At 64.3% G+C, this 16,985-nt stretch overlaps 2 protein-coding genes across 2 annotated transcripts in view; both read right to left on the bottom strand.

The window, feature by feature from the left end:
• The window catches only part of KDM5C (lysine demethylase 5C), a 36,737-nt gene extending 34,150 nt beyond the window's left edge, over nucleotides 1-2,587 (bottom strand). Inside the window, exon 1 of the mRNA XM_083881410.1 lies at nucleotides 1,880-2,587. Coding sequence (XP_083737536.1) covers nucleotides 1,880-2,491 — 612 coding nt within the window. The 5' untranslated portion in view covers nucleotides 2,492-2,587. The remainder of the gene's footprint in view (nucleotides 1-1,879) is intronic.
• A 2,967-nt stretch (nucleotides 2,588-5,554) lies between these two features.
• LOC310921185 (IQ motif and SEC7 domain-containing protein 2-like) overlaps nucleotides 5,555-16,985 on the bottom strand; it is a gene marked incomplete at both ends in the record, with an annotated part of 37,132 nt that continues 25,701 nt past the window's right edge. The window contains 9 exons of the mRNA XM_083881294.1: nucleotides 5,555-6,559; nucleotides 7,435-7,484; nucleotides 8,439-8,600; nucleotides 9,934-10,095; nucleotides 11,015-11,114; nucleotides 11,205-11,330; nucleotides 14,552-14,691; nucleotides 15,122-15,288; nucleotides 16,767-16,889. Of these exons, the coding sequence (XP_083737420.1) occupies nucleotides 5,555-6,559; nucleotides 7,435-7,484; nucleotides 8,439-8,600; nucleotides 9,934-10,095; nucleotides 11,015-11,114; nucleotides 11,205-11,330; nucleotides 14,552-14,691; nucleotides 15,122-15,288; nucleotides 16,767-16,889 (2,035 nt within the window). The remainder of the gene's footprint in view (nucleotides 6,560-7,434; nucleotides 7,485-8,438; nucleotides 8,601-9,933; nucleotides 10,096-11,014; nucleotides 11,115-11,204; nucleotides 11,331-14,551; nucleotides 14,692-15,121; nucleotides 15,289-16,766; nucleotides 16,890-16,985) is intronic.

The raw sequence follows: 16,985 nt of genomic DNA, 5'->3' as shown, positions 1-16,985 counted from the left end.
ACACAACCCAAATTTTGGGGGCACAGAGAACACATAACTCAAATTTTGGGGGCACAGAGAACACATAACTCAAATTTTGGGGGCACGGAGAATACACAATCCAAATTTTGGGGACACAGAGAACACACAACCCAAATTTTAGAGGCACAAAGAACATACAACCCAAATTTTGGGGGCACAGAGAACACACAACCCAAATTTTGAGGGCACAAAGAACACACAACTCAAATTTTGGGGGCACGGAGAACACACAACCCAAATTTGGGGGACACAAAGAACACACAGCCCAAATTTTGGGGGGCACAGAGAACACATAACTCAAATTTTGGGGGCACAGAGAACACACAACCCAAATTCTGAGACCACAGAGAACACACAGCCCAAATCTGAGGTACAGGGAGGATCAGCAGCCACAACCTCCCACAGGAAGCTCAACCCCCATGAAGGCTGGGGTAAAACCGGGGGGGACACAGCCCCAAATTCGGGGTCCTCTCCCCTATCCAGGGCCACCCCCGCAGTCCCCAGGCCGGGGGACACCGGGGGAGCCCCGCGGGGCCGGTGACACCAGCACGGCCCAGCCCGGCCCGGCCCTCCCGGAAACCCTTCCCTCGCCGAGCTGGGGGGACCGGCTCGTCCTGTCCCCCCCCCCCTTTCACAGCCAGAACCTCCAGGGCGCCCCCAAACCGGCCATGAGGAGAAAACCCTCCCCCCTTTAACCGCGGGGACAAAACGCGACCCCCCCCCAGTGCACAAACAGGAAACAAACCGGGAAAGGGGAAGCGGGGGGAGCGCGTTCGGTGAGGATGAACAGACTGGGGGGGGGTTCAGCCAACACCTGCCCCCCCTGCATTGCCCCCCCCCCGGTTCTCCGCCCATCCCGGGGGTCGCTGGCCCAGCCGGGGCCCCCCCGGAGCGGCCGGAGCCCCCCCGAGCCCGCAGACAAAGGCTGGGCGCTGGCGCCATATTGGCCGTGTCACTGTTGTTGTTGTGAGGCCGCTGGGGGGGGCCGGGGGGGGCGCAGGGAGACCCCCAAAATACACCGGGAGAGGCATCGAGACCCCCCCGGAGCCCGCGGGGACACCCCCGGACTTCATCCCCCTCCCCCCCGTGGGGGGGTCTTTGGGGAGGGGGGGTACCCCCTTGAGCCCCCTCCCCCACCATGAGGTTTGGGTTGTGCAGGACCCTCCTCACCCCCAAAAAAATCCACATCCCCCAAAAAAATCCCCCCAACCCCCCCCCGGGGTTACCCCACATTAGGGGAGACTCGTATGCGCCCCCTCCCCACCCCGGGGTTATCCCTAAAAGGAGGAGGGGGCTTTTAAACCTCCTCCTCCAGTGGGTATTTACCCCCCCACAGAGGGGTCACCTCAACCCCCGAGTCCAAAATTGCCCCCCCTGGGGTATTTCCACCCCCCCCCCCCCCGGGGTATTTCCACACCCCCCCCGGGGTATCTCCCACCCCGAGGATGCAGCAGTAGCACTGGTGGGGTTAATCAATCCCCTTAAATGAGAAATTACTCCGGGAGGAGGAGAATTAATCCTCCCCCCACCCCAAACTAAGAATGTCCCACCCCATTGGGGTAATCACAAAACATCTCCAAAAAAAGCAATTATTCCCCCCAAAATAGAAAACATTCTTCTTCCGGGGAGATAAATAACCCCTAAATATCAAAATGCTCCCAAAGGTGTGGGGGGGAGGCAATTATCACCCCCCAAATTAAGAAATGACCTCAGCAAGGGGACAATTCTGTCCCTACTCCAACCCCAGGCCGCGGGACTCTGACCCCGGCGGGGCAGGAGGCGCAGCCCGGCCCGGGACGGGGGTTCCCCACGGCCAGGGGGGTCCCCCAGCCCCCCAAAACCCCCTCCCCGTACTCACGGCCGGGGGTCGGATCTTGCAGATGCCGCTTTTCTCGGCGATCGGGCGGATCTTGGCGATGTAACCCAGGGGGTCGCTGAACTCGGCCCAGCTGGGCTCGAACACGGGACACTCGGGCGGGGGCAGAAAGTCCTCGGGGGGCTCCGCTTCGGCCGAGAGCCAGGGCGAGCCCCATTCCCCGCGCTGCTCCGCGCCGGCCCCGCCGCGGGGACCCCCGAGAGGCCGCCGGGCCTTGTCCTCGGGGCCGGGCCGCTCCCCGCCGCGGGCCCCGCGATCCTCCGGGCCTTTGCGGGGGCTCCGCTCCTCGGCCGGGGGGCGCCCCCCGGGCCCTTTGCCGGGTCCCCCCCCGCCCTTACCCCGCGGTTCGGCCCCGGCCCGGGGCGGGCGCGGGGCGCTGGCGGTCTTCTCGTCCCCCGCCGCTTTGGGAGCCGCCGGTCGGGACGGCCCCGAGTCCCCGGGGGGCTCCGTTCCCCCCCACTCCGAACCGCGGCCGCGTTTGGGCTCCTCGTCCCCGTCGGGCGGCGCTGGGGGGACCCACGGCGGGGACCCCCCCGGGCCGGGCCCCCACTCGGCCCAGCCGCCCCCTGCGCGCTGCTGCTCCCCCTCCTCCATCCCGCCTAGCGAGGGGAGCGGGGGGTTCCCGGGCTGCCCGCGGGGACCCCCTCAGGGGGCCATGGAGGCCCCGCCGCCCCCGCGCCGCCCCCTCACAGGCCGCGGGCCGCCCCCCCCTCCCCGAGCCGCGGGGATTAGGGGGGTCGAGACAGCGCCCGCGAGCTCCGCCGACCCGCCGGCCCCTCCGCGCCCTCTGCGCCGCCTTTCCGGCCCGTCCAGCCCCGGCGCCCCGCGCTCCGCCCGCCTCACAGCCCAGGCCTGCCCGGTCCCCCCGGCCGGGCCGCCGCCGCCATCTTGGATCCTCCTCCTCCTGCCGCCCGCCCCCCGCCCGCGCTCACGCGCGCACTGCGCAGGCGCGGCTTCGCACGCCGCCCCAGGAGGTGCGATTAGACTCTGTGTCCTTCCGCCGCGGGACCGGGACGGGCACTGAGTTCCGCCACAGCGCCGCGACCGCCGGCAATAAAGGGAACGGAGAGAGGGGATAACAGGACCGGAAACCCCCCCGCCGCGGGCCGGGTGGCGGGAGGCGGTGTGGGAAGGAGAAATAGTCCTCAGGCTCCGCCCCCTCCGAGGCGGAGGGATCCACGGTACCGCTCGCCTCCGCGGCTGGGTCAGCGAAGCGGCCGGGACTTGTTGTGCACGTTTAAAGGGACGCACCGCGCATGCGCCCCCGGCGGCCGCGGGGGGCGGGGCCGCGCGCAGGGGCGGGTGGTTAGCCACGCCCCTTTTTAGGCCACGCCCACCAGGTCATCCGCCCCCTTCTCGGGACCCCCGTGGATCCTATAGAGCCCCATGGATCTTATAGAGCCCCATGGACCCTACAGACCCCTAGGGACCCTCAGGGACCCCCATGGACCCTATAGACCCCTATGGATTCTCTGAGACCCCCATGGATCCTATAGAGCCCCATGGACCCCCAGGGACCCCCATGGATCCTATAGACCCCTATGGACCCTCAGGGACCCCCATGTACCCTACAGACCCCAAGGGACCCCCATGCACCTTATAGACCCCTATGGACCCCTAGGGACCCTTATGGATCCTATAGACCTCTATGGACCCCCATGAAACGTATAGACTCCCACGCCTATGGACCCTCCATGAATCCCTGTGGACCCCCTGGAATCCTATGGGCCCTATAGGACCCCAGGACCCCTGTAGAACATACAGACCCCCTCGGAATCATTTGGAGACTCCCCCACCCCTATGGACTCCCAGGAACCCTATGGATCCCTATAAGCCCCCACCCCCCCATGGGGCCCCCTGGACCCCATAGACCCACAGAACCTCTGTGTCTCCTATAGCCCTGCAGCCCCTAAGGATCCCCAGGACCTTTATAGCCCCCATGGGCGCTATAACCCCCACAGACCCTATAGCCCCCAGAATCCGTATATCCTCCATGGCCTTTATTGCCTGCATACCCTCTTATAGCCCCCATGACCCCTATAACCCCCATGGCCTCTATAGCCCCCAGAACCCTGATAACCCCCATAGCCCCTATGGACTCCATGGCCTCTATAGCTTCCAGGACCCCTATAACCCCCATCACCCCTATAGCCCCCATGGCCTCTATAGCTTCCAGGGCCCCTATAGCCCCATGGCCTCTATAGCTCCCAGAACCCCAATAACCCCCATAGAACCTACAACCCTCATCACCCCTATAACCCCAATAGACCCTATAGCCCCAAGAACCCCTATAACCCCCAGAACCCCTATAGCCCCCATAGCCTCAATAGCCCCCATGGCCTCTATAACCCTCAGAACCTCGATAACCCCCATAGCCCCTATAGCCTCCATGGCCTCTATAGCCCCCAGAACCCCTATAACCCCCACAGAACCTACAACCCCTGTCACCCCTATAAACCCCCATGGCCCCTACAGCCCCCATGGCCTCTATAGCTTCCAGGACCCCTATAACTCTCAGAACCCCTATAACCCCCATAGAATCTACAACCCCTGTCATCCCTATAAACCCCCATGGCCCCTATAACCCCCAGAACCTCTAAATCCCCATAGCCCCCATGGCCTCTATAGCCCCCAGGACCCCTATAACCCCTATAACTCCCATAACCCCCATAGAACCTACAACCCCCATTGCCCCTATAAACCCCCATGGCCCCCATAGCCCCCATGGCCCCTATAGCTTCCAGGACCTCTATAACCCCCATAGCCCCTAAAACCCCCAGGACCCCTAAAACCTCCAGAACCCCTATAACCCCCATGACCCCTATAGCCCCGAGAACCTTGATAACCCCCATAACCCCTATAGCCCCCATGGCCCCTATAGCCCCCATGGCCTCTATGGCCCCTAGGACCCCTATAACCCCTATAACCCCCATAGAACCTACAACCCCCATCACCCCTATAACCTCTGTTGCCCCTATAAGCCCCAAGACCTCCAGAGCACCATGGTCCCTATTACGGCCCCTATACCTCCCAATCCCCTTAAACCCCCTGCCCTTCTCCCCACCACCCACCCCCTATAGCCCCTATAATAGGAACGCGCCCCCTCCCCAAAAATAAAGATCTCTGTCGGGCGGGGCCGGCCGGTCCGTTTATGAAGCATCAAATATACAGTCTCTTATATACAGGGCCCGGCACGGGCGCATGCGGGTGCCTGGGGGGCTCCCCGGGGGGGGGCCCGGCCGCCTGGGACCCCCTCCCCAAAACAAAAACCCCCGGGGGGACCCCAGGCGGCCGGGGGGGGGGGACGGGGGAAGGAGGGAGGGGAGGTTAAAGTGCCGTGTGACATTCAGCCTGAGCTGGGAACGGGGGGATTGGGGGGGATTTGGGGAGGGGGCAGCATCACCGCCAGACCCCCGGGATGGCGGGAGGGACACTCGGTTATCCGGGGACCCCCCTCCTCACCCCCGGGGGGGGGAGCGAGCAGCCAAACACGAGCCACGTGCAGGGTTGGGGGGTTTTTTGGGGGGTGAGGTGGGAATTTTGGGGGGTAGGGGGAAATTTGGGGGGGTTACAAAAATAACCACCGCGTCCAGCAGGCCGGCGCCGTCCATCGCTGCCACGAGTCGTGTCCGGGCTCTGCCGGGGGGCGTGGGGGGCTCAGACCACCGTGCTGATGCGGTTCCCCCCCTTGGGTTTGGGGGGGCCCTGGCCGGCCTGGGCCAGGGGCGAGGTGGGGCCGGCGGGCGAGTGGGGGCTGAGGGGGGTGTGGGGCGAGGGGGGCGGCAGGGGGGGGTAGGAAGGGTGGGGGGGGATGGGCGAGTGGGGGGGCGCGTGGTGGTGGTGATGGTGATGATGGTGGTGATGGGGAGGGGGCGCCGCCCCCCCGCCGCCCCCCCGGAGGGGTCCCCCGGCCGGACCCCCCACTCCTCCTCCGCCGCCCCCCCCGAACACGAAATGCTTGGCGGGGGCGGGGGGCGGCGGGGGGTGGTGGTGCGGGGGCGGCCCGGGGGGGTACGCGTGGGACAGCCCGTGGTGGGCGGGCGCGGGGCTGTAGAGGGGCAGGGGGGACAGCGGCTGCCGGGGGGCGCCGGGCGGAGCCCCCCCCCTCTTGCCGGGCCGGTGGAGGGTGTAATGCGGGTGCGGGGGGGGGAACCCCCCGCCGGGGGGGCCGTGCTGCTGGGGGGGCGCCGATAAAGGGGGGGTGGGCCCGCCGTGGAAACGCGGGGGGGCCCCGGCGGCGATGGCCGGCAGCGGCGGGGGGGGCGCGGGGCGGCTGGGGGGGGGCGGCTGCTGCGGGTACGGGGGGGGCGGCGGAGGGCCCGGGCCGCCCCCCGCCCCAGCCGAGCCCCCCCCGGGGCCGTGGCAGTACTGGGCGTGCAGCGCCTGCAGCTTGGAGGGGCCCTCGGGGGGCGCCGCGGGCGGGGGGTGGTGGTGGTGATGCGATGAAGACGCCGAGGAGGAGGAGGCCGAGGCCGAGGTGGGACCCCCCGCGCCGGGAGGGGGCCCGGAGGGGCCTTTCCCGCGGCGGCTGCCGAACAGGGAGCCCAGGAAGGAGGAGGAGTTGGAGACCGGCCGGGCGGGGGGTTTGTAACCCTCGGGGGCGCCCCCAGGCCCGCCAGGGCCCCCCCGAGCCTGCGGCCGGGGGCTGCTGATGATGGAGCCCTGAAAGGGGGCGGAGTCAGGGTGGGGAAGACGCGCCCATCTCGAGCAGTGCCCCCGCCCACCAGTGAGAAATCCCCGCCCATCAGTGAGAAATCCCCGCCCATCGGTGAGAAAACCCCGCCCATCGGTGAGAAAGTCCCGCCCATCAGTGAGAAAACCCCGCCCTTCAGTGTACAAGCCCCGCCCATCGGTGAGAAACTCCCGCCCATCATTGAGAAAGCCCCGCCCATTAGTGAGAAAGCCCCGCCCATCAGTGAGAAAGCCCCGCCCATCAGTGAGAAAGCACCGCCCCCAAACCACAAGCTGAGCTCCTATTGGTGGATAAGAGCATCCATCACACCATTGGCCCCACCCCCAGACCAAGTGCAAGCCCCGCCCCACCCACACAGGCCACGCCCCTTTTCCAATGTGATTGGTCATTTGGGAACCTGGGGCGGGGCTAAAGTGGGCGGGGTTTGGGTGTGACATGGAGGGGTGTGGCTCTGGGGTGTGACATTGGGAGGGTGGCATTGGGGGTGTGACATTCGGGGGTGTGACATTCAGGGGTGTGACAACCAGGGGGGGTGGCACTGGGGGTGGCATCAGGGGGGTGACACTCAGAGGTGTGACACTCAGGGGTGAGATGGGTGTGGCACTCAGGGTGTAGCACTTAAGTGTGATGGGGTGTGGCACAAAGGGGTGTGGCTCTGGGGTGTGACAGGGGGTGGCACTCAGTGTGGCACTTAAGTGTGATGGGGTGTGGCACTAAGGGGTGTGGCACTCAGGGGTGTGGCACTAAGGGGTGTGACATTAGGGGGTGTGACATTAGGGGGTGTGGCACTCAGGGTGTGGCACTCAGGGGTGTGGCACTCAGGGGTGTGGCACTGTCCCCTCACCTCGATGGTGCTGTCCAGGGACCCCACGCTGTTCCGCCGGCCCCGCTTGCCTGGAGGGGAGCAGTGAGGGGGGGGAGTGAGGGAAGACCCCCAGGAGACCCCAAATCACCGCAAATCCCTCAGGACACCCCTCAGAGCACCCCAAATCACCCCCGGGACCCCCAAAATGCCACAGGAGACCCCCAGGGCACCCTAAGTTGGCCCCAGGACCCACAAATACCCCAGGAGACCCCCCCAGGGGACCCCCAATTACCCCTGGGACCCTCAAATACCTCAGGAGACCCCCCACAGGGCACCCTAAATCACCCCTGGGACCCCCAAATACCTCAGGAGACCCCCCCAGGGGACCCCAAAGCACCCCCTGGACACCCCGAAACTCCCCCTGGACACCTCAAACCCACTCGTGAACAACCCAGAGCCCTCCCTGGACACCCCAAAGCCCCCAAGAGACCCCAAACCCGCCTCGTGGAGACTCCAAACTCCCTCCCAGTCCCTGTCCCGGTGCTCCCAGTCCCTCCCAGTCCCTCCCAGCACCTCCAGGATCCTCCCAGTTCCTCCCTATCCCCTCCCAGTCCCTCCCAGTCCACCCCAATCCTCCTCCCAGTCGCTTCCAGTCCCTCCTGATCCCCCCAATCCCCTCCCAGCGCCTCTTAGTGCCTCCCAGTCCCTCCCAGTCCCATCCCAGTCGCTCCCAGTCCCTATCCCAGTGCTCCCAGTCCCTCCCAGCCCCGCTCAATCCATTCCAGCCCCTCCCAGCCCCTCCCCAGTCCCTCCCAGCCCCTCCCAGTCCCATCCCAGTCGCTCCTAGTCCCTATCCCAGTGGCTCCCAGTGGCTCCCAGTCCCTCCCAATCCCCCTCCCAGCCCCTCCCAGCCCTGCCCAATCCATTCCAGCCCCTCTCAGCCCTTCCCCAGTCCCTCCCCAGCCCCTCCCCAGCCCCTCCCCAGCCCCTCCCAGCCTCTCCCAATCCCATCCCAGCCCCCCCCCAGCGGCCCCCAGCCTCACCGCTGTCGGACAGGTCTCGCAGGGAGCTGCTCAGGGCGCTGCGTTTGAGCCCCTCGGCCCCGAACGCCTCCTCCAGGCTGCTCCGGCTGAGCCCGTTCAGCGCCTCCCGAGGGGGCCCCGCGCCCCGCGGCCCCGCCACGCCCTTCTGCTTCTCCAGCTCCGCTGGGGGGTCACACCGGTCACACCAGTGACCACCAGTGCTCCCCCAGTGACCCCCAGGGGGTCCCACATCCCATGGCCCCGCCACGCCCTTCTGCTTCTCCAGCTCCGCTGGGGGGTCACACCAGTCACACCAGTGTCCCCCCAGTCAGCCCAGTAACCCCCAGGGGGGTCCCACATCCCATGGCCCCGCCACGCCCTTCTGCTTCTCCAGCTCCGCTGGGGGTCAGACCAGTCACACCAGTGACCACCAGTGACCCCCCAGCCAGACCAGTGACCCCCAGCCAGACCAGTGACCCCCAGTCAGACCAGTGCGAGCCCAGTGCCCCTAGTCAGCCCAGTGCCCACCAGTACCCACCAGTGCCCACCAGTGCCCACCAGTGCCCACCAGTGCCCACCAATGCTGACCATCGCCCACCAGTGGCCACCGGTCAGACAAGTGACCACCAGTGCCCCCCAGTGCTTTCCCAGTCAGCCCAGTGCCCAGCAGCACCCCCAGGGGGGCCCCATGCCCCTCTGCTTCTCCAGCTCCGCTGGGGGGTTACACTGGTCGCACCAGTGACCCCCCAGTCACACCAGTGACCCCCAGTGCCAACCAGGGCCCCCTAGTCAGCCCAGTGACCACCAGTGCACTCCCAGCATCCCCAGGCCCCTTTCCCAGTGCTCCCAATGCCCTTCCCAGTGCTCCCAGTGCCCTCAGTGGCCCTTCCAGTGCTCCCAGTGCCCTTCCCAGCGCTCCCAGTGCCCTCAGTGGCCCTTCCAGTGCTCCCAGTGCCCTTCCCAGCGCTCCCAGTGCCCATGTTGGTGCTCCCAGTGTCCCTCCCAGTGTCCACACTGGTGCCCCTAGTGCCCTTCCAAGTGCTTCCAGTTCTCCCAGTTCTCCCAGTGCCCCTCCCAGCACTCCCAGTGCTCCCAGTGTCCCTCCCAGGGCCCACGTTGGTGGTCCCAGTGCTCCCAATGTCCCCAGTCCCACTCCAAGTGCTCCCCAGTGCTCCCAGTGCCCTTCCAAGTGCTTCCAGTGCTCCTCCCATTGCTCCCACTGTCCCCAGTCCTGCTCCCAGTGCTCCTCCCAATGTTCCCAGTGCCCTTCCAAGTGCTTGAGTGTCCCTAAACTCCTTCCCAGTGCTCCCAGTGCCCATGTAGGTGCTCCCAGTGCCCCTCTCAGTGTCCCCAGTGCCCCTCCCAGTGCTCCCAGTGTCCACACTGGTGCCCCATGTGCCCTTCCAAGTGCTTCCAGTGCCCCTCCCAGTTCCCCCAGTGCCCATGTTGGTGCTCCCAGTTCCCCCAGTGCCCATGTTGGTGCTCCCAGTGCCCCCAGTGCCGCGGCCCCGCTCACCCTCCACTCGGTATTTCTCCATCTCCTGCACCTCGGCCACGGACTCCCGCAGGTCGCTGGCGAAGCGCAGCCGGTCCTGGGGGCTCGGGGCGTTGAACACGATCAGCACCTTCCGCTCGCCCCCCGGCGCCGCCGACAGCAGCTTGATCCCAAACTGGTAATCTGGGGGGACAGGGGGGTCAGGGACACCCAGCTGGATCCCAAACTGGTAATCTGGGGGGGACAAGGGGGGTCAGGGACACCCAGCTGGATCCCAAACTGGTAATCTGGGGGGACACGGGGGTCAGGGACACCCCACAGGGTCAGAGACATCCAGCTTGATCCCAAACTGGTAATCTGGGGGGACAGGGGGGTCAGGGGGTCAGGGACACCCAGCTGGATCCCAAACTGGTAATCTGGGGGGACAGGGGGGTCAGGGACACCCAGCTGGATCCCAAACTGGTAATCTGGGAGGTGACAGGGACACCCCTCGGGGTCAGGGACATCCCCACAGGGTCACTGACAGCAGCTTGATCCCAAACTGGTAATCTGGGGGGGACACAGGGGGACACTGGGGACAGGGACATCCCCTGGGACATCCCCTGGGCACAGGGTGCCATGTGGGGTGCCGTGGGGTTCTTTAGGGTGCTGTAGGATGCCATAGGGTGCTGTGGGGTTCTTTGGGGTACTGTAGGCCCCCCCAGGGTGCCATAGGGTGCTGTGGGGCACTGGGGGTTCTTTGGGGTGCTGTAGGGCCCCCCAGGGTGCTGTGGGGTTCTGTGGGGTGCCGTAGGGCCCCCCAGGGTGCTGTGGGGTTCTGTGGGGTGCTGTAGGGCCCCCCAGGGTGCTGTGGGGTTCTGTGGAGTTCTTTGGGGTGCCATAGGGCCCCCCAGGGTGCTGTGGGGTTCTTTGGGGTGCTGTAGGGTCCCCCAGGGTGCTGTGGGGTTCTTTGGGGTGCCATAGGGCCCCCAGGGTGCCATAGGGGGGCACTGGATGTTCTTTAGGGTGCCATAGGGCCCCCCAGGGTGCTGTGGGGTTCTGTAGGGTGCTGTGGGGTGCCATAGGGCCCCCAGGGTGCGGTGTGGGGCGCCGTGGGGCTCACAGGCGTTCTGGAAGAGCTGCATGTGCATCTCCACCAGCGGGAAGCTCTGCCGGAAGCTGTAGGTCACCAGGATCTTCTTCTTCTGGAAGATCTTCGTCACCTGCCGAGGCCACGGGGTCACCAAGGAGCCCCCCAGGACCCCCCCCATGGCTGAGCCCACCCCAAGGACCCCCCAGGACCCCCCACTCACCACCAGCAGGTCGTTGAAGAGGAAAACCTCGCGCTGGTGCAGCCCCAGGCGCTGGGGCCGGTTGGGGTCGGGCACCTCGTAGAGTTGGCAGCAGCAGACCAGGCGCCGGTGGGGCAGGGACAGCACCTGGGGACAGTGTGGGGTCACACCTGGGGGGGGACACGGCCACGCCCAGAACACACAGCCACGCCCCGGGGTGGGGATGGTGGCCTTGGACCTGCACTGGGGTCACCCGGAGCTGTTGGGTGACCCTGAATGTCCCATGGGGTCATTTTGAGTGTCCTCCACAAATGACCCCAAACATCCCACATGGGTCACCACAAATATCCCACATGGGTCACTTTGAGTGTCCCCCACAAGTCACCCCAAATGTCCCACAGGGGTCACCTCAAAGGTCCCACAAGGGTCACTTTGAGTGTCCCACATGGGTCACTTTGAGTGTCCCCCACAAGTCACCCCAAATGTCCCACAGGGGTCACCTCAAAGGTCCCACATGGGTCACTTTGAGTGTCCCCCACAAGTCACCCTGAATGTCCCATGTGGGTCACCTCAAATGTCCCACATGGGTCACCCTGAATGTCCCATGTGGGTCACCCCAAATGTCTCACAAGGGTCACCCCAAATGTCCTACAGGGGTCACTTCGAGTGTCTCTCACAGGTGACCCCAAACGTTCCACATGGGTCACCCCAAATGTCCCACATGAGTCACAAGTGTCCCATAAGGGTCACTTCAAGTGTCCCACAAGGGTCACTTTGAATGTCCCCCACAAGTCACGCTGAATGTCCCACAGGGGTCACTTTGAGTGTCCCCTACAGGTGACCCCAAACATCCCACATAGGTCACCCCAAATGTCCCACAATGGTCACTTTGACTGTCCCAAATGGGTCACTTTGAATGTCCCCCACAAGTCACCCTGAACGTCCCTCACAGATGACCCCAAACATCCCACATGGGTCACCCTGAATGTCCCACATGGGTCACCCCAAATGTCCCACAAGGGTCACCTTGAGTGTCCCACATGGGTCACAAGTGTCCCACAAGGGTCACTTCAAGTGTCCCACAGGGGTCACTTTGAGTGTCCCTCACAATTGACCCCAAACGTCCCACATGGGTCACCCCAAATGTCCCACATGAGTCACTTTGAATGTCCCACAGGGGTCACCCCAAATATCCCACATGGGTCACCCTAAATGTCCCACATGGGTCACCACAAATATCCCACATGGGTCACTTTGAGTGTCCCCCACAAGTCACCCCAAATGTCCCACAGGGGTCACCTCAAAGGTCCCACATGGGTCACTTTGAGTGTCCTTCACAGGTCACCCCAAATGTTCCACAAAGGTCACTTCGAGTGTCCCACATGGGTCACCACAAATATCCCACATGGTTCACTTTGAGTATCCCACATGGGTCACCCTGAATGTCCCACATGGGGTCACCCTGAATGTCCCATGTGGGTCACCCCAAATGTCTCACGTAGGTCACCCCAAACGTCCCACAAGGGTCACTTTGAGCGTCCCCCACAGGGGTCACTTTGAATGTCCCCCACAAGTCACCCTGAATGTCCCACAAGGATCACTTTGAGTGTCCTTCACAGGTCATCCCAAATGTCCCACATGGGTCACCCCAAATATCCTATGTGGGTCACTTTGAGTGTCCCCCACAGGTGACCCTGAATGTCCCATATGGGTCACTTTGAGTGTCCCACATGAGTCACCCCAAACATCCCACATGGGTCACCCCAAATGTCCCACATGGGTCCCATAGAAAGTCCCCCGTGGGTCACCTGGAATGTTTTCCTTGGGTCACCTGTGACACCCCCGTGGGTCACCTGTGACACCCCCCTTTGGGTCACCTGTGACACCCCCACGGGTCACCTGTGACACCCCTTACGGGTCACCTGTGATACCCCTTTGGATCACCTGTGACACCCCCATGGGTCACCTGTGACACCCCCATGGGTCACCCGTGACACCCCCATGGGCCACCTGTGACACCCTCCATGGGTCACCTGTGACACCCCACGGGTCACCTGTGACACCCCCATGGGTCACCTGTGACACCCTCCATGGGTCACCTGTGACACCCCACGGGTCACCTGTGACACCCCCATGGGTCACCTGTGACACCCTCCATGGGTCACCTATGACACCCCACGGGTCACCTGTGACACCCCCATGGGTCACCTGTGACACCCCCCGTGGGTCACCTGTGACACCTCTTTGGGTCACCTGTGACACCCCCTTTGGGTCACCTGTGACACCCCCTTGGGCCACCTGTGACACCCCCCGTGGGTCACCTGTGACACCCCCTTTGGGTCACCTGTGACACCCCCATGGGCCACCTGTGACACCCCCCGTGGGTCACCTGTGACACCCCCATGGGTCACCTGTGACACCCCCCGTGGGTCACCTGTGACACCTCTTTGGGTCACCTGTGACACCCCCTTTGGGTCACCTGTGACACTCCCTGTGGACCACCAGTGACACCCCCATGGGTCACCTGTGACACCCCCCTTGGATCACCTGTGACACCCCCACGGGTCACCTGTGACACCCCCCGTGGGTCACCTGTGACACCCTCCATGGGTCACCTGTGACACCCCCTGTGAGTCACCTGTGACACCCCCCTTGGATCACCTGTGACACCCCCCATGGGTCACCTGTGACACCCCCATGGGCCACCTGTGACACCCCCCTTGGGTCACCTGTGACACCCCCATGGGTCACCTGTGACACCCCCTGTGAGTCACCTGTGACACCCCCCTTGGATCACCTGTGACACCCCCCATGGGTCACCTGTGACACCCCCATGGGCCACCTGTGACACCCCCCTTGGGTCACCAGTGACACCCCCATGGGCCACCTGTGACACCCCCCTTGGGTCACCTGTGACACCCCCTATGGGCCACCTGTGACAGCCCCATGGGTCACCTGTGACACCCCCCTTGGGTCACCTGTGACACCCCTTGGGTCAGCTGTGACACCCCCCTTGGGTCACCTGTGACACCCCCCTTGGGTCACCTGTGACACCCCCTATGGGCCACCTGTGACACCCCTTTGGGTCACCTGTGACACCCCCCTTGGGTCACCTGTGACACCCCTTGGGTCAGCTGTGACACCCCCCTTGGGTCACCTGTGACACCCCCTATGGGCCACCTGTGACACCCCTTTGGGTCACCTGTGACACCCCCATGGGTCACCTGTGACACCCCTTACGGGTCACCTGTGACACCCCCCATGGGTCACCTGTGACACCCCCCGTGAGTCACCTGTGACACCCCCATGGGTCACCTGTGACACCCCCATGGGTGCCCCGGTCCCTGTCCCACCCCGCGATGACCCACCGGTTTCTTGCCGACGATCATTCTCTCCACGGCCTGGACCTGGGACACGTGGTCGTCGTTGGTGCGCAGCTCGCGGCTCTGGATGCGCTGGTAGATTCCCACCAGCATGTCCCGGGGGATGTCCTCGCCGTTGTCCACCCCTGCGTGACACCCGGGCCTGCTCTAGAACCTGTGACACCGCTCCAGAACCCACAACCACCCCCACGATCTAGAACCTGCACCAGCTGACCCCACTCTAGAACCCACAACTCTTCATCCTGCTCCAGAACTCGATACTCACTGGTGGCTCTAGACCACATTGTGCCTTGACCAACTCTGGAACCTGCTCAGCTCTAGAACCTGCAACATCCAGTCTGAATCCAGGTCTTGTGACACCTGGACCTATTCTAGAACCCCCAATACCCAACTCTGCCCTAGAACCCTCATCACCAGGACCTACTCCAGAACCTGATAGACCAGACCTGCTCTAGGACCTGCAACCTCTGGCCCTGCTCCAGAACCTGCGACACCCAGGCCCATTTCTAGAACCCAGGACACCCAACCCTGCTCTAGAACCCAGCAAGGCCTCACCTCGCAGGTTCTTGATGAAGTCCTCGAGCTTCATCTTGCGCTCGGCCTTGACGCTGGGGCTGTACATGTCGGTGTTGAGGAGGATGATGGCGAAGGCCAGGATGAAGATGGTGTCCGGGTTGCGGAACTGGCGCAGCAGGGCCGCGTTACACACGCAGTAGCGCTGGCTGCGGGGCGGACAACCCCCACGGCCCAATGGGGTCACGGCGCCCCGCGGCGTGCCCCACGCCCCGCGGGGGGACCTCTGCACCCCACAGCCCCCCCTGAGGGTGGGGCAGAGACCTGAGGGGTGTAGGGTCATCTAGAACATGGGCCACCACCCTGTGACTCCACAGGGTCATCTAGAACATGGGCCACCGCCCCATGGTCCCTCTGTGATCTATAGGGTCACCTAGAACATGGGCCACCACCCCACAGCCCCTCTGTGATCCATAGGGTCACCTAGAACATGGAAGGTCACCTAGAACATGGGCCACCACCCCACAGCTCCTCTGTGACCCACAGGGTCACCTAGAATGTCACCCTGTGGTCCAGGGGTCATCCCCCCATGTCCTGCCAGTCCATAGAGTCACCTAGAACAGTCCCACATGGTCCCACGGGTGCCACCACCCCCTTGTGTCCCCTCTCAGTCCACAGTCACCTGGTCCCACAGGCGCCACCACCCCCTTGTGTCCCTCCTCAGTCCATAGGGTCACCTGGAACAGCCCCGGGTCCCACAGGTGCCACCAAGCCCTCAGTCCATAGGGTCACCTAGAATGTCACCATGTGGTGACCAAACCACTGTGTGCTGCTGGTGGCAGGGACAGTTCAGAGGGCATGTGGGGACATGGGGACACGGAAATGTGGGGACACAAGGACATGGGGACATGGGGATGTGGGAACATGGGGACATGGGGATGTGGGGACACAGGGACATGGGGACACAGAGACACCACCCCACAGTCCCGGAAATGTGAGGACACCGGGACATGGAGACGTGGGGACACGGGGATGTGGGAACATGGGGATGTGGGAACATGGGGATGTGGGGACGTGGGGACACGGGGACATGGAAATGTGGGGACACGAGAACATGGGGACAGACATGGGGATGTGGGGACATGGGGACAATGGAACACAGGGACACGGGGACGTGGGGACACAGGGATGTGGGGACATGGGGACACGGGGACACGGGGACACAGGGACATGGGAACATGGGGACACAGGGACACAAGGACAGGGAGATGTGGGGACATAGGGACACAGGGACACAGGGACGTGGGGACACAGAGACATGGGAACACAGGGACGTGGGGGCATGGGGACACAGGGACACAGGGACAGGAGGATGTGGGGACATGGGGACATGGGAATGTGAGGACACAGGGACATGGGGACATGGAGACATGAGGACACAGGGACACGGGGACATGGGGACACAGGGACATGGAGATGTGGGGACATGGGGACATGGTGACACAGGGACACGGGGACATGGTGACACAGGGACATGGGAATGTGGGGACATGGGGACACAGGGACACGGGGACATGGGGACACAGGGACACGGGGACACGGGGACACAGGGACATGGTGACACAGGGACATGGGAATGTGGGGACATGGGGACACAGGGACACAGGGACAGGGACCCACCCCTCACCTGAAGGCCTCGATCAAGCGCTCGACCTTCTGCGCCTCCCCCTGCACCCGGATGTGGGACTGGAACTTCCGCAGGGCCTCGTCCAGCTCCATCCCGGAGAAATCCATCTCGTCCACCACGCAGCTGCCAAAACCAAATGGGTCTGGGGTCCTGGGATGGGTCTGGGGTCCCGGGATGGGTCTGGGGGTTCCAGGATGAGTCTGGGGTGGGTCTGGGGGT

The sequence above is a fragment of the Zosterops lateralis genome (genome assembly GCF_965231275.1).
Source record: "Zosterops lateralis genome assembly, chromosome: 33".
Lineage (NCBI taxonomy): Eukaryota > Metazoa > Chordata > Aves > Passeriformes > Zosteropidae > Zosterops > Zosterops lateralis.
The sequence above is the reverse complement of the archived record's forward strand: the minus strand, read 5'-3'. Positions and strand labels throughout refer to the sequence as shown.